The 25,365-nt window shown below is 38.9% G+C and overlaps 1 protein-coding gene across 3 annotated transcripts in view; it reads right to left on the reverse strand.

Moving 5' to 3' along the window:
- Window positions 1-25,365, reverse strand: part of LOC134869590 (carboxyl-terminal PDZ ligand of neuronal nitric oxide synthase protein-like) — a 171,646-nt gene that overhangs the window by 66,182 nt on the left and 80,099 nt on the right. For all 3 annotated transcript variants that reach the window (XM_063891348.1, XM_063891347.1, XM_063891346.1), the window contains exon 5: window positions 12,455-12,563. In XM_063891348.1, the coding sequence (XP_063747418.1) occupies window positions 12,455-12,563 (109 nt within the window). The remainder of the gene's footprint in view (window positions 1-12,454; window positions 12,564-25,365) is intronic.

Here is a 25,365-nt window from a genome sequence, read left to right on the forward strand (position 1 = left end):
GACATGTTATGCCCTGAGCCAATTCTCTAATGGATCTCCAAATTTGGCAGCTGACATGCCTTTGAAGAGATTTGTCACTCAAACTCAAAGCCTGTCTATCTGGCTGTAAAGACAGAAACTAGTTCTTAAGTTGGACATATGTCACCATCTCTGTCTAGCCCCCTTTCTCTGTCTCTATCAAAGTCCCTATAACGTTTTCTCTATGTCAATTTAACTGAGCAAAATGACATTCTCTGTATCTTAGGCAGTCTATCTCTATCTTCTCTATACATCAGGCTGCCAATGAGCTGGATCCCTGCAACAGTCAGTGGCTTTAGGATAGGGCTGATCCCAAAGAGCGATGCATTATTTACCCTCAGATGTTCAGCAGTGCATTCACTGTCCTCTAGGAAATCTTGGCACAAGCAAAGACACGGGACAAAGGGAATATAATGCAATCTAGAAAAAAGAGCAGGGTAAACAATGACGATGGCAGGGGAGTTACTTCTGATTAAAGCCTTGCTTAAATCTCGTGGATGAGCTCATTAATTATATTTTCCTGCGCTAACATATTGACCACATCCCTCAAAAAATGTACACACTCGTGACAAACAAGGTATTTGCAGTATAGACATAATATATATAATTTGCCTTAACCTGGACTTATTGATCCACAGTTAAATACACTGATTATTGGGGGCAGATTAACGTGATGTTCACAGAACAGTTAATTTGCCTTGTGGAATAGCGAGGAAGAAAAACACAGAGGGGCATTTCACAAAGACTGGATTGCACATGACATTTTCCCATCTGAAGTTCCTTATCACAATGTATACTGCACTAATGAAATTCTAAACAAACATTGCCCTAAAGTTTTGGAGCTGAGGATAATTCAGCCATCTTTTGCAGAGGGGTAAGGGAGGAGTTATTATGAAATGTGTTAACAAATAACATTTTGCTTTAGTCATTTATTTTACATGATCTGCTGTCATTGCTTCCTGTCACTGTATCCCAAAATAAATGAGTTTGTAATGGAGCATGACGATGCCTTCACCTGGCTTCAATCAATGCTGCCATGATCACTGGAAAGTCTGGGCGCACCACTCCCTATAAATGGGATTCATTTACCACCAAACTCCTGAATTCAAAATTTGATATGGCTATACGCGCTGATCTTTGTAAATTAGAATGTTGTAATAAAGCTAATTTGCAAAGCAATGTTGTGTCAAAGGTGAGCACATAACTTAATTTAGAATCATGCAAACTGTACAAGCGCACCAAGTGGCCATGGCAGCACAGATAGGCTGCATTGCAATTTCCATGGACTATTTTTGTTGTGCTGTGCCTTAAAGCTAAACATAAAAAAAGAGGTTTTCTGAATTGGTCCCTTTTTCCGCTAGAGCAATCCATGCGGGTATTAGTAGGCCATATTAAGTACTAATCAATGACGAGGTTCGAGAGCAACTGCAAGGGTGAATGAGTGTGAGAGCATGAAGTAAGTGGAGTGTGATAATATTAAGTTATGATGCCTCAGTGACTCTTCAGGGCCATTAGCTCACTTTCCAGTCGGTGCACAAAGCAATGGTTCATTGTTAAACCACACCAACATTTGCACACTCCAACACCATGCTAAAGCTAGGAATCAAACCCAAATGTTGTGTAGAACTGAAATGTGTTTATCTTTGGGTATGAAATAGTAGGTCAGATTCTCATTTGCTCTACTTTATTTGACTAGAACATTCTTTTTTTGTTTGTTGGGGGGTTAAAACCCTCATGCAAAATCGGCACATTTTGTGAAAACATAAGGGTTCAATAAACATCAAATTCATACAGCATTCACAGCAGAACATCACTCTACTGAACAAACATTGGGCCCATATTTATATATGACAGCTGTCAAAGGGTAATATGTGGTTGTCACTGTTAGCAGAGACTCCACTCTGCAGTTTGGTCCATACACTAAGAACCAAACTACACAGAATTGGTTGAATCATAACCAAATAACAGTTTATTTCTAATTGTGTTTGAGTGTCCTTTTTTGGTTTCAATGGTATTTAAACTCAAATGCCTGTTTGTGCTTTTCTTTGTGTGGAAATAGCAATTTTTTTAACACATGCATGGGTTTATGTGTTTTTGTTTCTTTCACATCCACATCAATGCACACTTTATGAATGTTGATCTGTCCATAAGAAATGCAGGTATAGCAAATGATGGTGCTTTTCAACTGTTGTCGTTATAGAAAGGGTTCAGGTGTAGCTACACAGGCGACTAAACAGGCGTCAGGTCAAATTGTGTCCCAGTTTACAGGCTGGATAAGGACACAGTTCACAAATGTTTGTCCTGCAGTAGCCCTGAATGTCAGACAGCAGCTGCCTCCCAAACTCAGATGGAATAGTCTAGAATAACAGAAACCAAAACTGCAATGTGTTGGTTTCATGATACCACCGTTCACAGTGAGAGTTGTAAATAATCACAGCAGGAGACATAAACACTGGAGCAAGGGAGTGTGTGTGAGACAGAGCCAATGGTGTACTTGATGTAGAAAATAAACCATATCTTGTTTAATAAAATGGCACACCATATTGACTTCGGTCTGTGTTTGCATCTCAGCACTGGCATCCGATGATTAATACATCACACCTATGTATGCTGTAGCTGAAAAGAAGCAATCCAAACACACACCACCTACACTATGGAAACAATCACTTGTTCTACTGTAGGTTATTTCTGCCTCTGCTCTAAACGCACCTCAGCATTTACAGAAAGTTAAACAATAAACTTGATCAAGAGAGTAAGAAAGAGAAGGTGAGACAATAAAGTTCTAGACAGACGAATCATTTCAGTGAGATATGGATATTTAATAAAAAAAGTTCTGAAAGGCTATTAAATCCACTTATTTCAACCAAGCCGAGTTGAGAATTACTATTGACTTTACCATTGATGTGACGATTGATCCTCAGTGAAATTGTGGAGCTTTATCCAGGCCAACTATATTTAAACACCAATGCCCATGTTGAGATATAAATACCACACTTCTTTTTTCTTATAACATCCTTTCAGACAACAATAAACTCCTTGAAACAAGTTTAGTTTATGCTGAAGCTTAATCAGTCCTCCTCAATGCAACTACTTATGAACAGATTTTTCTAAAAATATTGTATATGCATATCAGGGATATTTGGACTTTCCAATCATACTTGAAATCAACTAGCAGCGATTACCTGACACTGAATGATGCCACACGATTGAGAGAAGTGAATTAACACTTGACACAACCAACACAACGCTCCCTTTTTTTCATCACCTAGCTGGGAACGAGATAAGTTGTTTACCCATCATAACCCAATGAATACATAAACAACCTTCAAAAACATTTTCTTTCCACCCACATAGGTCCATTATTTGTTGCATTTGTCATCTGCAAAGTGTTAAGTGCAATTGCATTAACTTTTCTTTCCTGGAAAACAAAAAGAATCATGCGGCCTATCAGTATAAGTATAGCAATAACAACATAAAAATGCTCAGCTGCCAGCTTTAAGATTTCCATTTAGCAGCCATAATGGGAAGTGTCGGGATGGAGTACATTAGCAGGTTTAAAAGACCATAACCAGGTTTTATGCACCATCTTTATTATCTTCATGCATGTCTTTCTTTAGGCTTGGATTGGTAATATGCTACTGCCTCACTGGTGATGATATGGGAGATTGCACAGATGGGGTAATGGTACCATCAAACAACAGAACCCAAACCCATCTCGGAAAATGGTCTGTTGAACAAAATCCATGAAGTTATTATTTTCTTAAACATCTTAGTTAAGGTTCCTTCTAAACAAAAAGGGTTGTACAAACATCCCTTGCAGTTCTCCTTAAGTTTTTCTTACGATAAAGTTTTTTTTTCTCACAAAACTCACTTAATTTAAAGTTGAAGTAAGTGGAAATGTTTACTTAAGTATTAACATTATTTGCCAAATCCTGATCCGATAATAAATGAATCCCAAAAGGAAAATAAAAATAAAATAACTCAAGGTAAATTTGAGTTTAGGGAAATAAATGTAAAACAATAATAATGCATCCCCGGAACAGGAGAACCCAATGCATATGCAAAATAAGCAATCGATTACACACTGGATTATGAAATAAAATACCCACTATCTCTTTTTGGTTTTCTTTCATTTTTTCTTTTCATTGTGTTCACGATTTGACAACTGAGAAGACAACAGGTAAGTGGTAGCCAAGCAACTGTCTCTGTGGTAACTGTAGATTGTTACCGCTGTAAAATGTCTTTCATTGAAGTAAATGCCTTAATGTTTGTATTTAATGCATTTACTGCAACGCTCTTATATAAGTAAGGAGAAAACAAGGCTTCAGTGTTATACTCAAGGAGAAAACGTCAGTTTGTTTGTGTAACCTCCTGGACCTCATCCCTTCCCTGACCCTACGCTCTGACCGTTTCTCCCCTAAAACTGTCTCTTCTATTTAGACAAAAGCCACCAAAAATAAACATGTTTCAGACACACACACACACACACACACACACACACACACACACACACACACACACACACACACACACACACACACACACACACACACACACACACACACACACACACACACACACAACACACACACACACACACACACACACACACACACACACACACACACACACACACACACACACACACACACACACACACACACACACGTTGACCTCTTAGCAGCATTCGGTATTCCATGAACACTTTCCAGGCTCTGCTCTATCACTCTCACTTCAATTCTACATAATAGAGGCCGGGTCATTCATTAGCCCCCTTCAAACCATCAATCATGAAGAAGGGGGGGAAAGGGAGAGAGTATGAGTCAGAATGGGAGAGAGAGAAACACACACAGCCCGTCCCCGTGTTAAAACTGATAGGCTACTAAAGCCTTTTTATGTGACTGTGATCTAAAGCGCGGCCATTCTTTCACTGCTGGTAGTTAAGAGGGATATAAAGTCTGCTTAATCTTCTCCCTGCAACCTTCCACATGTCAAAAGACACAAAACAAAACTGCTTCAGATGACGTTTTTATGACATGCTTGATTTGTATAAGCCTGTTCTTTTTTTCATTAGAGTGTTTCATTCCGTTTTTGTCCTGTTTAATCTTCTATGTCTTTCTACGCTGTCTTTGTGTAGCCTTTTTTCTATACTCTTGAAATCACCCACTACAAAAGCTTTATTGGGTAGTCAGATGGCTGAGGGGTCTTTCTTGTGTTTCAGTTGAAGAAAGTCCTCTTTACAAATATTTTTTGTATAAAGGGGTTTGTATCGTAGCTGGAATACAAACTACGGTATGATGTTTCAGACAGATTGGCAACTCAAACGGGAAGAAGGAGACAAACGTACCTCTGAGCATCAGTTGAAAAAAGAATAAAAGAAATAGCAAGTCATAGGTAAAAACAAACCGGAGGCTTAGCATCAAAATATGGTTGAAATAAGAACAGCTTCCTGTTTCAGTGTCAAGTGCACAATATGCTTCTGATAACAGGCAATCTGTTGCTATAGGTATTATGCTTCACATAACCAATAGAAAGTTAATCTAGAAATATAATTTAGCTATACAACATAACCACTGCAGTGTATCTGCTGAAATAAATTAACCCCCAAAAATACTTTGGGTCCAATTACATTGTGTGGTTCAATAATGAACCAAATTCATGCAACACTGTGGGGAAGTTTAAAGCATTTCATTCTTCCTATTATGGGCAAAAACATGCTAAAAGTCAACAATATTTTTGATGGCTTAATTGCTTTTGTGGAGGAAATTCTACAGAAATCAACCTCTTTGGTAGGAAATTAACAAATAAAAGGAGTTTAAAGCAACATTTTGTTGTTTAACAAAGTCCAAAAACTCAAAGCATTTTACAGAGTTAATCTATTTCAGCTGAAAGGAGAGCAAGGTAGTAAAAGATCTGACGAAATTACAACAGAACATACAAGTACTGCATACACTTAACAACAAATAGTCTAGACGGATTTCAGAAAAAAGGCCTTTTATAAGAAGTAAGGAGCATTTATGGGTACAAGTCGGGAACCGGCCTACCTTACATATTTCAAGGGTGCTGAGTCCAAAAAAAACCGGTACCCGGGTGAAATTTTGAGGTTTTGACCTTCTAATTTGCATATTAAAATGGCAGCCAAATTGCCCATCTTGCACAGTTATTGGACCATTTCCTCCTAGTTTTTTTTGTAAGTAGGCAATCAAGATGAGGAAATTAAGTTTCTAGATCGATAGTCAAGGGTCAAACAAGGATATAGTGGAGGCTCAGTGCCTTTTTTATGTATATATATATGCAAAATACCAACTTTTAAGGTGAAATTAAGCATTATTTGTGTCATTTTTTAAGGCCGACATAAATATTAAATAAAAGTTACTCTGAAATTTTCCCTGTTGATATGACATATGATGTACACCATATTATATGATAACAAAGAAAAAAATCCATTGCAAGTTGTCTGAGATTTCATGTTTTTTTTTTTTTTTTTTTTTTGCAAATTAAGCATTTGTTCTCTAAATTCTAAGATGGGAAAAACCCAGGTGAATAGGGAAAAATATTCAAAAAGAGACCACCATGAAACGTACCAAGTTGAATATTTAGATCAGTACATAGCATGGTCAGTCCCATCGCTGAGGACCCTTTGCCTGAGGTGAATTAACAGCAAAGAGGATCGTAACAGTTTCACACGCTTTGGTAAGTTTCCTGCTTTTTGATTTTTTTAGACAAAAAATGTCAATATTCCTTAGTTATTGATTGAGCTTGTTAACCCTATTTATCCAAAATGATACTTTTTCAACCATAGTGGGTCAAAATTGTGTATTTCAATGATATTGAGATGGCTAGCAACTGGGAGAAAACTAGCTAACAGTTAGCCGTACACTGGTTGTGCCAGATGTCCTGGAGAACCTGCACCACGTCAATGTACATTCTGCCACAAGCAAGCCAGTATTCACATCACATGTTAACAAGACCTGGTTTACCAGACCTAAAGGAGACAGTGAGTGTGTGAAACAAGCACAAGCAACAGACATGGCTTTCTTCCTGCGACGTCAGGATTCTGAACCCAAACCTTCTTGGACCGTTTTCAATCAGTCAGTCTCGTCAAAGGAACCAGAGCAGACAGCAGTAGGATATTTGCCAATAGTCCTTGCTCCAGCTCATGAGTATGATACGCTCAATACAGTTGTGAAGAGGTGCATGGCAATATCATCACATTTGGCCAGGAGCATACAGTCATAACAGTGGACCAAGCTCTTTACTGCAAGCTCATGGAACTGAAGTGGTGTGTTGAGGAATATCAGGGCAAGTTAATCCCTCGGCTTGGTGGACTTCATATTGCAATGAACTTCCTAAAGACTATCGGAGATCACATGGCTGGGTCTGGTCTAGCTGAAGTGTGGCTGGAGAGTGGATTGCTGGGGGAGGGTGCTGTCATGCTTGTCATGTCAGGGAAAGCATACAACAAGGGTATGAGAGCTCACAAACTGACCTTGCAGGCCCTATGGCAGCTTTTGTTGCCAACATTCCTCGCGTTTGCTGCAGAATCAAACAAGGAATGCCATGATGAGATCTCTGCTATGGCTGCTGATGAAAATCCTGAAATGATTCCTCAGTTGATAACATATCTGAAGCAGGAACAGTTTGACAGTCTCCTCAAAGATTTCATCGCAAGTAAATCTGAAGATGTCAACTTTGTCTTCTGGTGGAACTACATGGATATGGTCTCAACACTGTTGCAGTTTACACGAGCTCAGCGTGATGGACTCTGGGAGCTTCATCTTCACTCCTTCAGCTGGATGTTGCCGTACTTCATGCGATATGACCACCTGAACTATGCAAGATGGGGGCCAGTGTATATTGCTGAGATGCACCTACTCCCAGAACCTGTACTATCTGAGTTCCAAAGAGGCAACTTTGTTGTGAAGCGGTCCGATCAACGATTCAACCAGGTCGATCCAGACCAAGCAATGGAGTGGATCAACGGAACAGGGAAAAAAGGAGGGGGGATCATTGGCATTACTAAGACACCTTCAGCCCTTTCCAGATGGACACTCTCCTACAACATGAGGTCCCATGTAGCAGAAGAGACACATTTGATGTTCAGCAACACACCTGAGAAAACCTACGTCCACAATGAAGCTACCAAATCCCGTGAAAAGAGAGACAACAGAGACGAAATGGCATTGGTTTTAGTCTTCAAAGGGTTCAAGGTGTTTGATTCAGTCTCCTCAGGCTCATTGCAAAATCTCGCCACGAAAGACGTTGCCACAGAGGCTATCCAAAGCTCATTACTTTCTGCCAAAGACCTAGGACAAGAAAAAGTGAATTCATTCATTGAGAAAAGGATGATTGTTCCTGAGGACAAAGATAAACCAGAGGTCCCAATCCATGCAACCCTACATAAGAGCAAAGCTAAAACATTTGCATCTCTGTATGAAGTGGCCAAAAATCCTAAAATCAAAGACAACAGAACTGTCATAAAGGCTGACCGAAACATTCTCAAACGCCTTGTTACGGCCTATGAGGCAGGTCGTCCAGTTGACTTACCAGCTGTCCTAAAACACGAGCTTCTGCCAGTTCCCATATCCCTTGCTGAAATGAATGGGACACTTCGCACTGGAAACAAGTCTGTATTAGTAAATAAGTTAACTGAAGACATAGTCTGTCCTGAGGCTATTGAACTTCCCGACATGTCATCTTGTCTCATCATAGATGGACAGGCACTTGTGGTTGCCCTTGGAAAGCCAGACAAAGCAGTAACATTTGGGGATCTGGCCGACACATTTGTCAGAGCAGTGTTGAAAGCAGGATGTTACTATAAAAGGATAGACGTTGTGTTTGACAGATACAGAGAAGAGACCATCAAGGGTGCTACCAGGACACGACGCACAAAAGCAGCTCAACCAATCAGACGACTTGTTGAGGGTCGTGATGTGCCTCTTCCAAAAAACTGGACCAATTTCCTGTCCCTCCCTGACAACAAAGCTGATCTTGCCAATCTACTCTCTGAAGAACTATGTGCTCAGGCACCGGATGATAAAGAGATAGTAGTTGCTGGTGGGTTCAGAGACGAAGAGACGGAGGTTAGGTCATCAAAAGCAACAACCAACCTGACTCATCTGAGAGCCACACACGAAGAGGCAGATACCCGATTGGTATTACATGCAGTGCACTGCCAGTCAGACACAGTAGTCGTGTCATCTAGAGACACTGATGTACTTGTGATTCTCGTTTCCCATTTCCCACACGTAGCATGTAAAAAACTCTGGCTGTTGTCTGGTACCACAAGGAAGCCACAATATATACCAATTGATGCTGTTTTTAACAAACTGCCAAAGGATTCAGCACCAAGCCTTGTAGCATTTCATGCACTAACTGGTTGTGATACCACATCATACATTGCAAGTCACACCAAAAGTACATCATGGAAAGTCTGGAAAATGCACCATCAATTGCTCAGCAACCTCGGAATTGGTGATCTCACGGAGGAGACTCAAAGATCTTCAGAGGCTTTTGTCTGCAGAATATATGATGTGCATAAAACAGACTCTGTTGATGCAGCAAGGCATATACTTTTCTCCAGGACAGGTAAACCAGAAGCAATGCCGCCTACAAGCGATGCGCTCCACTTCCATCTGCTGAGAGTACACTACCAGGCAATGGTTTGGAGAAATGCTCACTATGCCACACCTGAGCTTCCTTCACCCTTGGACATGGGATGGAAAGATGGTGATTCAGGACTACAGCCCATTCTTATGTCACAGAACCCAATACCTGAAAGTTGCCTGGAAATGATCAGGTGTGCCTGTAAAAAACAATGCACAACACGCCAGTGCAAATGCCGAAAATCGGGGCTGTTATGCACTGCAATGTGTACATGTCAGAGTGATGACCAATGTCCTTGTTTAAATGTGGAGTTGTAGTCCTCAAGCATACCAAGGCAATGGGTAACCAAAGAACTTGGAAAAGGACTGCAGAAAGAAATACTAATCAAAATGAAATTCCAAAGACAAATGGCACACAAGCAAACTAGAAAGGTATAAAAACAATTTACCAAAACAAGTGACCTATGGAACTTACAGAAGACAGATGAAAGCAAAGCAATTCAGCTAGAAACATGAAAGAAAATATACAGAAACAAGATGTGATCTGTAGAACTGTTCAAGGGAAGTTTCATGTTTTTTTTTTTCCCTATTCACTTGGGTTTTTCGATGTTTGAATTAAGAGCATTATGCTTTGTTTGCATAAAAAAATGAATTCTCAGACAACTTGCAATGGTGTTTTTCTTAGTTATTATGTAATATGGAATACATCACATATCATATATACACTGGGAACATTTAAGAGTGATATTGACTGAATATTTATGTCGGCCTTAAAAAATGACACAAATAATGCTTAATTTCACCTTAAAAGTTGGTATTTTGCATATATATATACATAAAAAAGGCACTGAGCCTCCACTATATCCTTGCTCTGACCCCAGACTATAGATCTAGACACTTAATTCATCATCTTTGATTGCCTACTTACAAAAAAACTTGGGGAAAATGGTCCAACGACTGAGCAAGATAGGGAGTTTGGCGGCCATTTTGATATGCAAATTAGAAGGTCAAAAACTCAAAATTTCGCTCGGGTACCGGTTTTTTTGGATTCAGCACCCTTGAAATATGTAAAGTAGGCCGGTTCCCAACTTGTACCCATAAATGCTCCTTACATTCACTTTTTGGGTACATCCCGTCTAGTCTAAAAGGAAAGGGGAAGGTCTCAGCTAGGGAATTTACATTACAGGCTATTGAAATGTTGGCCAGACGGGCGACACTTGCATAAATGGTTATTACAAACCTAACATCAATCTTAACAATGGTCTCTCTAAGGAAATGGACATTTAGTAGCTAGATGTGAATTCAAACTGTGGGAAAATCAAACCAGGTGATTTAAAAGAGAAGGAATTGCTTTAAAGAATAAATGACTAAGAGCCAGTAATATATATATATATATATATATATATAATATATATATATATATATAATTAAATGAGACTTGCAATACAAATCCAACAAGAAATAATCTCTATAGCTATAAGAATAAACTATATATAATCTCTTATATAGCTTGTATTCTTTGTTAGTGACTAAAGCAGGTGTATTCTAGCTGGGTTTTGGTCAACATAAACAAAGACATTTTTTGTCCATACTTATAACTGATACAGTATAAGAAGGTTATCCAGATGCTGAACATATTTAATTAGATTTTAACTGTCAAATATAAGGGTGATCTCATGGAAAAAGAAAATAAATGTTGCCCAGAAATCCTCCCAGCCACCTATGAACACACACACACACACACACACACACACACACACACACACACACACACACACACACACACACACACACACACACACACACACACACACACACACACACACACACACACACACACACACACACACACACACACACACACACACACACACACACACACACACACACACACACACACATCCAGCCTAATGGCCTCTAATGGTCATGGTTGCCGCAGAGCATTTTTGGTATGTGTCACTTTCCAGTTTGTCTCCGGAACAGAATGTGTGTGTGTGTTGATAGGTCCGTCTCTCTGTAACAGATAATGAGGCTGTGTGTGCTTCACCCTGGGAAACTGCTAGCACATTTTATGACTGACTTTGTCACATGGCTGGACTGTTTTGACGCTCTGCCCCGCTCAGCTCTGCGGCAACACTTCCACCCCGAATGGGTTACCAAACCATTCCTCAGACCTCAACAATGACAAGCCTGTGTCGCTGGGTGGAGTTATTGCTGCCCGACAGCCGTGTTTCTGTTTATTGGATGTTGTCAGTCTGTGACTCGGACAGATGATTTAAAAGATGAGAAGGAATTGCTTTAAATAATAAATGACTAATAGCCAGTAAAATATAGAAGTTTGATGAATTTGCAACTCATGCGGAACACAACCAAAGTCCATCATTTTTCTCATACATTTTAATGTGGCATATCTAATTTAGTTTTTACCTGTTCACACAAAGCCCTAATAACGCCAATAAGAATGAGATTTATTCTTGTTATTTTATAATAAAATAAAGTCTAGATTTTGTTATGTCAACAAAAAACAACATCAGTGTGATTTACTAACTCAATAGCTTATTTAACACAAGAGCAGTGAGAGAATCGCTGAGTTTTCTTTTAGATAAACTGAATGCGTTGCCCTTTTTTCAAAATAAGTTGGAAATTGGTTTAAAATTCCCAAATGTTTAACAGAGTTTGTATAGGGTGCAGAAGGCAGCTCAAAGCTCTCTTTTCACACATGGAAGCCTCCTGTAGAACAGCAATCGAGCTGGTCTCCTATCCACACATTTTCAGAGGTATTTTAACTTAAAAGTCTGAAACTTTTAAAACATGCTCACTGTTTTTCTTACCTTCTTCTTGGACTTGAAGACGTTGCAGCGGAAAACATTACTCTGTCCGTCTCTGGCGATGTAGCTGAATATCTTCAGATCCTGCGAGTCATGAGAGACGTAGAATATCCTGAAAGACAAAATAAAATAGGTCAGAAGATTTTTTTAAAGGAATGTGAATACGATGCAGAACAGAATCGAAGCCTGGCAGCGTTTCTAAATGCATCCTCAGATGCAGAACAGGCACTCAGCCCATTTCTCTGGGGTTTCAATGTGACAACGATAAATACTTTTTTAAGCTTATTTTTAATCCAAAAGCATAAACACGAAATCAGGCTAGAAAAAGGAGTAAATAAATCAAATAAAGGGAAGTGTATTTTGAATACAATTAACTGGCTGGTGCCGACTTCCTCATAATTTCTTTGAGTCAGTGACACACATTGAAAGTAAACTTTTGTTCTAAGTAAAAAAAAATAATACATCCAGTGACAACAGTGACAAGGAGACAGAGGAGGTAATACAATCACAACACAAATATCCTGTGTGCGGCTGAAGGGGGAAACTAAGATAGAGACAATAATAGAGTTCTGCTGGCAGCCAGAGAGTGTGTGCAGCCTCAGCAGAGAGACGTACAATATCCTGCACAGCGGGTAAATATGAAGGAATAAGTCGTGGAGCAAAGGGGAGCGCAAAAGAGATAATATAGTATAACCTTCAGGAGAGAGAACATTTTATGAGTCAAGCGCTACACTGGATCTAATTTATGTAGAGAAAAGAACACTTCTGGAGGGTAAAGCTTTGCAGTAATGGACCAAAAGCAACCAATCTGGAAAATGTTCGCTCACTACAAAAAAGATGCTTAAAAAGGACAGGGTGTTTTTGGTTTCATTCAACAAAGAACAAATCCTGAACTAATGCACTTTCTTTAATGTTCTAAAGATGAATGCCTTTTCTATAATATCTTCTTTTCAATGATATTTGCCAGCGCAGTGCTCTTCCAATTCCAGTTCCACAGGAGGAGGTTGAACATTGTAGCATTGTGCTTCCTCGTCAGATTTGAAGTTAAAGTTCCCTTTTGTTCATCTAGTCACAGTTCACTTTCAATATCCATATGATTTTTTCCCGAACACTAGCTCAACATAACCCAAAAAAAAAAACACATTTTAGTGTTCAGCAAAGCCTGGAGTGGATTCCGGATTGTGTGTTTTATTGTATTTATTGTTCGTTATTCCAATTAGTTATTTTTGTTTGAGAGCGACTTGATAACAAACCATATCAATAGCTTTTTGTTTTGTACTTTCCTCGGCATCATTATCACATCATCATCAAAATGTTTGTTTAATTAATACAAATATTTGAAGTTTGCAGAACTATCTTATTTGCATACTGTTATTCTTAGTTAATGCACAGTTTCAAATCAAATTAATCAATATATAGCTTATGCGCCGTATAATCAACTTATAATTATGAGAATTGCAGACTCCATCACAGTGTCAATTCACACAACAACCGAAAAGAGGGCTGCCTCATGGAAAGTATTTCAAATATTCATCGTGATGATATTAATCTCTATTCATGTTGTATCTCTGTTAAATCATTAATAAGTTGTGGCTGTAAACAAACATATTTTTCAAATTGTGCAACCTATTTGCTTTCTCCTGATCATTATGAATCCTGGAGGATTTTTCAGATAGTACAAGTGACTGCAGACCACATCACTACCTGGGGATGAGGGATTTAATGAGTGAAAAAGAAAAACAGTTTGTTATAAACCTTTATAAATTAGAAAAGCATTTATTCTTTTGTGTTTTGGCTGTCCACAAAACCTTAATAATTACCAAAATATGTTACCTCTTCACAAGGAACACTGCACTTCCTTTTTGTTTTGTCAAAATAAAGGTTAATTAGTTGTTGGTGTTGCTAAATATAATTCAACTTGAAATATCAACTGGTTCAGAGAAGAACCAGAAAGATACCTCAGGCAAAGCTTTGTAATTGGCCAATTATCTCCATATTAAAGGGCTTGGTGGTTTTGGGTAATTTATCACAGCTTGACAAGGGCAAAACCAGGCAAAACCACAAATGAGTTGTAAACTATGCAAATGTTGTCTCTATTAACAATGTGTCTCTGGGTGTGTTTGTGTGCATGCCTGTTTGGTATATATGTGCCTGTTTGTGTGAAGTGTTATCAGGGGTCTCTTCTATCCCCTCAGTGACATTTCTGTGGTATTTGTGTTGTCCTTTACTGTAGGAGCCAGACTGGCTGAGGTCTTGTGGTAAAGAAGATGCTGTCTTTCTCGACCCTGCTTCACAGACTTCCAAAATGCCACACACTGCTACCTGTGGTGACTCATACATCACAAACACACACACTGCTGCTGCAAAACTATAAGAAGAATATATTCCTGCTTGCACCAGAGCAAGTATATATTCTTCTTATACCAGATTGCTTTTGGCAACCAATTATTGGCATTTGATTTCCATCATGGTCCACAACTTTAACATATAAAACAGAGAAAACATACAGAAAAAATGTTCACGCCTAAATGTATGTATTCAAATAATTATTTAAATAGTGCTGATATATGTGAGAGATGATTCAGCAGAATCAGGACAGATTGGAGGTCATAGAGACAATGGACTGTGTGATGTTGGGGTCACTTGAAGGAGCCAAAACCAACACTTTGATTCTGAAGGGCCAACAGTGGAGGGTATCAGCACCAAGGCCCAGAACACCAACATGGTTATTGTATAACCTCATTTTAAGGCTCATATATGTATTTTGTGCCTCTACTGTGACATGTTTCCATGCTTTAATGTTCAAAACGGCCTTTACTTTTCTCATACTGCCTGTGCTGCAGCACCTCATTTCACTCTCTGTCTGAAACCAGACCCCCTGCCTGCTGATTGGTTAGCTGGTCAGCTCAGTTGTGATTGGTCAACCCTTGAGTGATGTCATGCCCTTCAGCCTATCAAGTCCAATGTGTTGAAGCGCTAGCCAATAGAAGCCTGAGTCTTACTTAATGATGTCACTATGCTACAGAAGTTAACAAAGAGTCAAATGAGGCATTTCAGGCAGAGGGGAGAGAAACTCCCTCTCAAGGGAACTTCGGGATTTTAGCCTACGGAGTCCATTCCCAAGCACAAAACTTATACAACACGCTACAGGAAAAGAAAAACCCCCCAAAAGTATAAAAGGACCCTTTAAGATTTAAATTATGTAAGGTATCAGATACAACACAAACTATAAAGCTTAGTTTGGGTATTGCAGTTAAGCTGTTACTATTGTTTTACAATGTTTTATTGTTAAGTTGATGTAGAACTGCATGGAACCCTAACTACTCATGATATAAACTCAGCCTTGCAACATTTCAAAGTGAGAGTTAGCATCAATAGCTAAATCCACGACAATCACAGATAATGAGCTGCTCAGAAACTTTTACTTATTTCTGAGCATTTCTTAAAAAAGGCGGCATTATGCACCCGGATGTTAGTGAGGTTTGAGATGTTGCTGGGGGTTAATGAGGTTAGCAGAAACATTGCGACATATGTTTATGTCAACAAACACAGAGGGCTAGCAGGGTCTCTATTATCGAGCCGTGTCATCTGCTGAAGGGAAATTGGACCGCTCCCATCCGGCTGTAGAAACCTTTAAGTTGTCTCCCCTTTCAACTCTTCCTCTAAAACTACCCTCAGACCCAGAGTCACTGTGATAAAAATCAGTGTCCCGAAAGATTTCTTTCTTTGACATCTAAAGCAGGGGGAAAGATCGTGTGTTCTGTTTAAAAATAACTGCATCTTATTCAAACCATGTAGGCAATGATAAAAGAAAAAAAGAAGGATACCACGCTGCCAGACAAGTAAGGCCCAGCCAAGAGAGAGTAAGAGTGAGCTTAGCAGACAAATCCCCAAACAGCACAGTGATGAAAGCTCAGATACATCTCCATCAACTTCCCCAGTGGAGAAATGCCAAACATCGAGGTGAGGACGCGTCAGATGAATAAGATCTCAGAATACTAAAGCCAGGCTCAACATAAAAGCCCCCTAATTGTAAAGGGCTGAATAAATCAGACAGCAAGTACGGAGGAGTTGCATTTCCTGTTTAACGTTCCAATCTACGACATTTTCAAATGAATGAGTCGGTAGAGTTGAACAGATTACTTTTTTATCCTTGTTACGACTCTACCCTTTTTGAGTGTTCTCCTCTTTTTTGTTGCTCTCGTGATATTGATCTGTCCTCTTCCCCGATATTTAGAGAAAAGTTGAAGGAGGCTTTACTTTTTTTTTTTTGTGTCCAGACCCAGAAGTCCTTTGACAACCTTTGTTTGGTTTATTTGCTCTTTTTTTTTGTCGTTTTTTTTGTTAGTTTCATTTGAAGATGGAGGTCCTAGGGCCCAAAAGTCCAGCATCCTTTGTTACCATTGGCCAGTTTCCGACTCTCATTGTTTTGACTTAATTAAAGGTTATCATAATGGAAAGAAAACAAGGTTCAGAGATCTGATCAAATATTTGGACACAAAGTTTTTATTTTATCCTTGAGGCCATAACAATCCTTTAATGCAAGCGGAAATATATCTGTAATCGTTTAATCTATGGCCAGAAAAAACAAATTCAGCAAAGACATAGATGATCACAACACAGAACTTGTTGATAAGCCATAAAAGGAATAATGGTTCTTTGAAAGTGCAAGGAGTCAGACATAACTCAGAATGACTCTGTTAAATATGTTCTCGCTCTGTAGCAATCAATATCTATCCATTTTACATTAAAACAAACATTTAAAAAAACATGTACACCCATGATTTAACATCAGGATGAAGAGGTGCCTCTCTGTTGACATTTTGCAGAAACAGTTAAGAGTTCCGACAGTTAAATGCTGGACAGACAAAGTTTCTCCACCAGAAGTCCGATTAATTATTCATGTTATCACACAATGGAGACATCAGAGGCAAAAATCAATCCAGTTAGATTTTCTGTAGTGTTTGATAACTTGGTTTGGACATAATAGTAAGGACACTGTGGTCATATCCTGTACACGTTGGGACATGTTGTACTATACAGCTAACATCCAACACTAGGGGGATATTTTATAGGCTGGGTGCAAGTCAGTACTTAAGTAGGATTTTTGGGTGCTTGTACTTAAATTCAATATTAGGGTTTCTTCTAACAGTATAATTACAAACGAAATATGAAAGGCGTGTCAAATAAACGGCATACATAGGTTTATTTTCACAGAGCTCCGAAAAAATGGGGGGTCGACGTCTGGTGGCTCTGCCGGTGGAAAAGTTGGCAGGCAGCAGGCTTACACTGAAACTGTGATTTCTGAATTAGATGGTTTCTTTTACTTTCCTTTTTCCTGTAGAGAAAATAAAGAAACCACCACTCAGGATTTTGTTGTTGTTTGAGATGCAAAATATGACTCAGCATCTTAAGAAGACATTAAGAAAATATTATTTTCTGCTTCGCTATTATCCATTATTTTCACCTGAAAGTGGGCAGGCCCGTTATTTTGGCTGGAAGTTACGTTAGTGTCATCATACTATATTTTCTAGAAAACCCCCTGAATATTAAGCAATTTTATACTTCTACTCCACTACCTTTTATAAGCCAAGATTTCACTTTTTACTTACACTTATTTGAGTAAAATTAATTAGGTACATAACGTAATTAGATTATGAAATAATACAAAATGTCAATAAACGAATAAATAAGCTATGTTATATAATTATAGGTTAATATATGGAGCAGCATTTTATAAAGTAAGTTAAATTAGGACAAACTTTACCAGTTGAGATGAACACATTAATGCATCAAATAATAATCTAGTAATTTAATTCATAATGATTCTCAAATGGGTATTAAAGTTTATGTTGATGTCCATAATTAGTAAGTTTTGAGTGTCACCAGGATTGTATTCCTGGCCATGAAGAGATAAAAAAAAGTGATGTTTTATATATGTTAATATAAATATGTCAATCTGGGAAATTTAAAGTGTGCTGATGTAAATATATATATATTACTATATTTTCCTTAAATTGTTTACAACTTGGGCTTAATTAGCACGTTTCCTACTTAATTTCTGACATTAATTTATGTTGCTTATAAGCCATCATGACTGTCGCCTGGTATTAATTTATAGTTACAAGTTATCATGTGATAAAGATTGCAGAGTTTGGTGTTGTGAAATAAAGAGATAAAAAGCCCAGAAAAGCGTGAGAAAAACACAGTGATGGACAATCAAAGTAAACGAGTGTGTGAAGGACTATAAAGGAATATCTAAAAGGAGAGAGACGGCTAGACGGCGGCAGCAAAGCAGATGATTCATGACTCATCGGTGAGTTAAAGTTCAGCGGTGCATTAAGAGTTTGACAAATTGACGGTTCCTTAAAATTCACCTGCAGCAAAAAGTAAAAGTGCACGAATAAACCCACGTTTGAAACCAACATAAGTGAAATGGAATTATAAGTCGTTATTTTATAAGACTCTCAGTAGCCATATACACACAGGCTGCTAATAAGCCCTTCTTGTTAACAGTCGGAGTCTATCGTGCGGAAGGCTGTGATGTGATGTCTGAGTGATGAAGCGGGCTTGTTTTAGAAGGCCACTCTCATTTTTCCTTTGATAAATGGCAGTCTGTGAATCGTAACCGCTATAAATCAGATGCTTAAAGGCAAAGCAGCACACACACACAGCATCGACAATCACACACTCAAAGAAAATCAATACAATAAGGCACCTGTGCCAGATCAGGATCTACTGTATGTCTGTGTGAGTGGGCCTATTTTAAGCAAGAGCATCATGTTCGGGAATAACAACCAAATGTGTCTGCATTAAGATACTCATCCAGCATTTGTTGTCTTCTTATTGGATATCTACAAATGCTCCAGTTTCAGCTAGAGGAACATGAAACTTACACGGGTATAGCAGTGTGTCACCCTGAAAATATTGACTCCTGGATCAATTTCTTAAGGAGTCTTGAAACGCACCAAGCTTGTTTCTGTCTACAAGAAAATTGTATTATCAAATGAATTATTTTTCAATTTCATAATTCTTGCAAATGTGGTCCAACTAAGGGCGGTGCTGTTGGACCTCTTAAGTAAGTTAAAGGCTTTATAATGTCTTCTCAATTGGGCATACATTTGGATGAAAACTCAATGTCATCTGTATGAACGTCTAGGTTTGAGGGACAGGTTAAGAAAAGGTTGAAATTACAGCCTTTGAAAAAGCAATCTTTTGACGAGAAATGATAGCATTTTTTTTCACATTAAGTTAATTGGTGTTGTTATATGAGGATACATAGCCAGGATTTTCCCTTTATTTGAGGGAGTGCATTAAGGTGGAACTTTTTATTAGGGGTTCAACTCAGTTTTTAAAGCAAATCTTTAGTTATCAACTTTAGAATGCCATTTAATGTCTTGGAGGTCAGTGGCTTGCTGTATGATCTACCTAAGGAATTTCACAATGTTCAGTGCATTTTAATCCATATGTGAGAACGTGTTAGAAAACCAAAATTCAAAGAAATACATTTGCCTATTCTGTTGGGTTGAAAAAGCTATTCATGTTATCAGACTGGCCTTTACTTCTGTGTTTCTTACATTCTCATGAACGGTTGATCGTTCTTCATTGAGAGTAACCTTGTTTAGTAATCACCTTGGTTGTGTTCCCCTCTTAAATCACAATCCCAAATGTTTTGTCTTTCAACTTGTGTTAATCAAACACTATCTGGTGATGTGCTTTCCTGTTTTAGCACAGATAATTGTTGCTTTGTGGGATTTTGGCAGTCCCCATACAACAGTCTTTCACAAAGAGTGGTCCGTGAGTATTTTGGTAAAATGTCACATTTGAAATTAATATATTATAAGTTTAAAGTGTTTCTCAAACTGTCTTAAAATGACTAGTATAGAGTGTAGCATAGATGTAGCGTAGCTACGTAGCTACGTAGTTTACGATCTTACGTCATAAATGATTTGCGCGGTCGATTTGAGCTGTCAACTGACAAGATGGATCGATGGCTAAAGACAGGGTCAGTTAAAAGAAAATTAAATGACAAATCTGACGTGACAGTCAAGGTGCAGGAGATCCAGCAACTACAAGTGGTCCAGCCGCAGCGACACGTGATTTTGTGTGCGTTACTGAGTCCCAGGAGAGCGGTTCGCCGTCTAACCACCACCCGGCTGAAAGCTGTGAAACTCGGCTTGATCGCGGAAAGTCCAGCGCTAAAGTGAAGAGAAAATATCGCAGCGACTACATAAAATTCGGATTTTTCTGGACTGGAGATGAAGAGGATCCCAATCCCCACAGTGTTTTGTGCTACGAGTCGTTGGCTAACGAGGCTATGAAACCCGCCAAGCTCAAGCGTCATTTTGAGAGCAAACACAAGGATTACATCGGGAAACCTTTAGCATTGTTTGAGAGAAAACGTGATGAACTTAAAAAACACATGACGAAGGCGCCTTCACATTTTTTTGCGACGGGGGAAAATGCGAAGGCTACATAGACATCATACAGGGTATCACACTGCAACTGGACGAGTCAACTGATATCGTGAATGAGGCAAATCTGCTGTGTTTTGTAAGGTACATTTATGATGGCGGTGTGCAGGATGAATTTCTGTTTTGTCGTTCCCTGCCGACCAACACCACAGGGGAAGCCATTTTTGACTCAGTCAACGATTTCATCCTGCAGAATAATATCGACTGGACACGATGTGTTGGTATTTGCACAGATGGTGCAACTGCAATGACTGGGAAACACAAGGGACTGGCACTGCGCGCATACGCGCAGTTGCACCTTGCGCCACAGCAACACACTGTTGCATTCACAGAGAACAGCTGGCTGTGAAAAAAATGCCACCATGCCTCAAATCAGTACTGGACGAGTCTGTGAAAATTGTTAATACAATAAAAACCAAAGCACTGAACACACGTCTTTTTAAAGCTCTGTGTGATGAAATGGGAAGTGAACACACAAAACTGCTTTTCCATACTGAAGTTCGCTGGCTGTCGCGTGGGAAAGTTCTCACCCGTCTATTTGAACTGCGCGATGAGGTGATGTTATTCTTGCATCATACTGATGAACTGTATAACAGACTGCATGATTTCCAGTGGCTCTCAAAATTGGCATACCTGGCCGATGTCTTTAGCGCTGCAGGGAAAAGCCGTCACGACCTTCAATGTGCAGGACAAAATTAAAGCCGCACGCCTCAAGATGGAATTGTGGTATGTCTGTCTGGATCGCCAGGAGTTTGACTGTTTTCCGACGCTTGTGGATTTTCTCCTCGCTGCAGATGAAGAGCTGGACAGCGGCACAGTTGCAGCCTTCAAGGAACATCTGCAAGGCCTTCACTTTCAGCTGGGAAGATATTTCCCAGAGCTAGATGCAGGCTATGAGTGGATCAGGAATCCATTGGGGGACAAAACGCACATCGAACACGTCAGTTCCAAGCTCCCATCAAGACAGGTTGACAGCCTTGTGGACATCGCATCTGATGGGACACTGAGGACGACTTTCAGAGAGAAAAGCTTGACGGACTTTTGGGTCCACGTCCAGCCTGAGCACCCAGAGCTGGCTGACGCTGCTCTGAAACTGTTGATGCCGTTTCCAACCACCTACAACTGAGAAGTTGGTTTTTCTACACTTGTTGGTCTGAAAACAAAGCAGCGTAACAGGATCAATGTGGACTGTGATATGAGACTAAAACTCTCCAGTTTGGATCCAGACATTGTTTCACTGATGTCTCAGCACAAGCAGCACCTTTCCTCCCATTAGGTAGCAACAGAGACACGCAGTGTATGAGTGAGTAAACAATGCTATTTGTAAATGTAACAGTGTAAATAATTACCTTGTGTTTATTGTTAAATTCTTGTTAAACTTGGGCCTGCAACCATAGTTTTACTGTATTTTATTTTTGAAAATACACAGCAGAAGTTTGTGTCGTACTAAATGCGGTGCATTTTGCGTATCTCTCTGTTTGCTCGGACATACACTCAGTAATAAATGTAGTCTATGTTTCATATGATGTGTAAAATCTCGTTTAAATCGCATGTGAACGAAATGCTTGTAGAATCCATAGTTGTATTTGTATTGTTGATTTAATGTGTGAACGAGCGATATAGAGAAGGGCACATAAAGCCGTTATTATTAGGCTGTAATTTGTAGCATACTGTTGGAGTAGTAAGCAGGCCTATTGTATTTATTCTAGTATATATTTAGTTATATTTGGTGTATATTTGGTGTATATTTAGTGTATATTTCTCCTTCCTTCTTTGTATTGAACTGTTGCACCTCAATTTCCCTTCGGGATTAATAAAGCTTCTTGAATCTTGAATCTTGTTTTGGGATATTGGGGGAGTTAGGTGGTCCGTGAGTATTTTTTTATTGGTTAAGTGGTCCTTGGTCTGAAAAAGTTTGAGAAACACTGTTCTAAGGCTATTACCCTTAACATTACTCATCCCAGTTTTAATTTGGAGGAGGAACTCTCACTGTCTATCACTTTCGGTAACTCTCTCTTCTGATGGTCTATTAGGTTTTTTTTTACTGCTGAATATGTTTTACATTTTGACAGCAACAACAAAGCAGCCTGTCAGCAACACTACCGAGCTTCAAGTTTGCTTTTGTCTTTTCCATTCTTTACAATTCCTCAAAGCGCTTTTACTACAAGTCAGCACTCACCCATTCGCACATTGGCAGAGGACGCCATACAAGATGCCGCCTGATTAAGACACTAACAGGGGCTGGAATCGAACCCCCCCACTACCTCAGAGCCACAGTCACCCAAACCTCAGTTAAATGCGTCTTTGCTCGTAACTGCAACAGCTGCAGTCTTTAAGTGATGTTATCACCTTAAACAAAAGAACCACTAAAGAGGTTACATGAAGCATTTTAACAATGTCACACTAAAACCAGTTCAGCAAGAGAAACACTAACAAGTCCTGGTCTGGTTCAAGGTCTGGTTTGGCATTGCAAAGATAAACCAGACTTAAATAAACAGCATACTGATCAGGCATTATGTTGATTAAAAGTGACTATAAAAGGAAGGGTGAAAAGGTAGACGTTCATTATGAGAAAAAGCTGTTGTGTCAGCTCAAACTCTGCATGCCCACATAAAGAAAACCCATGAAATTATACAGCTTTAGAAACTCAGAAGGCAACACATCAAAACAGACTTACCATAAGCATCTAGCAGCAAGGTAATTTCCTCCTACACTGGTTAAAGTCAAGGTGAGAAGGAAGCAACTCCACATCATTTATATTCTTTGATGCATTATTTATATTTTAAAAAAGGTAAGCGCAGTTTGTGCATGTATATGAACACAATTTGGGGTCTCTATGGGAAGTGAAGTCACAAGGCCAATATCTCATGCCATGCAATAAACTGAGCCCAGCTGACAGAAATGAAATAAAAGAACTTTTTCTTCCACAACTTCAAAAACAAATCAAAATTGTTTAAATATTAATTTGGTATTCTGCCACAGGGCAGCAGAACTCTGAGGAAGGTTGCTTTTTTGGCCATATGCATACGTTGCTGTGTATGATAATGTGTGGATATGTGCCATAGAGATGGATATTGTAGCTACAGGATACAGGAAAGAACATTTTGAAGACAAATGTGACAAACCTAATATAAATATTGTTTAAGAATAAGACAAATGCAATTCCTCTCTTTTCCTCATATTAATACAACTGTATATCTCTCTTCCAAATACATTGCTCTCATTACAATTTGAAAGCAACACAAGACTCGGGATAAAGTATTAAGAGTTAATCTGTCAAATTTAATCTGAGAAAATCTGCCTTTCCTCCCATATCCTTTGGATTTCTGCAAAATCATAAATACAAAACGTATACATTTTTTTTAGTTCTAAACAGGTACAATCCTCTCAGCAATTACCTCATTGCAATCTGTAGTATAATTGGAGATGGTGTTTGATTGAAATGGTTTACCTTGTTTAGAATGAATAATAAACAATCAACATCCAGCAAAGAAATGAAAATGACTTCAGGGACTGTTGTTCCAAAGCCTGCTTGTTCAGCTCCTCATTTAAACGTTTCTCGATGAATACTTATTCTCCCATCCTCTATGTAGAGGGTATTTGAAGTCCTTGCTGCAGAAATATTTACTCAATGGAACAAGAACATGAAGAAAGAGGCAAGCTCCTGAGCTCCTACTAACTGTTCACACATATATTGAAATGAGAATTCGGCACTTTATGCATTAATAGCAGGGTGACTGAACGGATTGGATGTGCGATGGTAGTTTTATAAACACAGAGCAGATGATGCAGGGCTCTGGTTTGTCTATTATTCTGAGTTCTCAAGAGAACTTCAGAAAGAGGACATGGAAAAGACGGAGAAACAAAACAAATCTAATAAAACAGTTTACACTGCCTGGGAAGAAAACTGAATACAAAACAAACCAAGTGAATAAAAAGAGAATAGAAAGCACAAACGAAGCTCATACATATGAGATCAAACACTGCCTGATTGAGAACGAGTTCGAAATTCAGACTTTTTCCACAACAAACAAATATTTTATCTTCTAATGAGTGTATAACTGTATATTGTTGATTATTTACTAGTAGAGTTGGACTAAATGATTGTATATATAATGCAACAGCAGAAATGTATTAATTTGTTGAGATTCTGCAATACCGTTTTGATACTGTGCAGGGATGACGTTTTTCTGTAGGCCAAACCCTAACCCTAACCCGGGTGTTAGCAGTGCAAGGGCTCCCCTCGTAAAAAAGTAAATGGGATTTTTATTTGATCTTTTAAATAATAATCTGCAGAGAAAAAATAAATAAAAATTGGACTGATTCAGTTAAACTCAGATGCACCTCAGCACCAAACCAGTAGCACTCCTCCATTTATTCCCTCTTTCTCCCTTTCTACTCCTTCTGCCCTCCCATACAATCAATCAGTGTCATTCTAAA

Source organism: Eleginops maclovinus, chromosome 9 (genome assembly GCF_036324505.1).
Source record: "Eleginops maclovinus isolate JMC-PN-2008 ecotype Puerto Natales chromosome 9, JC_Emac_rtc_rv5, whole genome shotgun sequence".
NCBI lineage: Eukaryota > Metazoa > Chordata > Actinopteri > Perciformes > Eleginopidae > Eleginops > Eleginops maclovinus.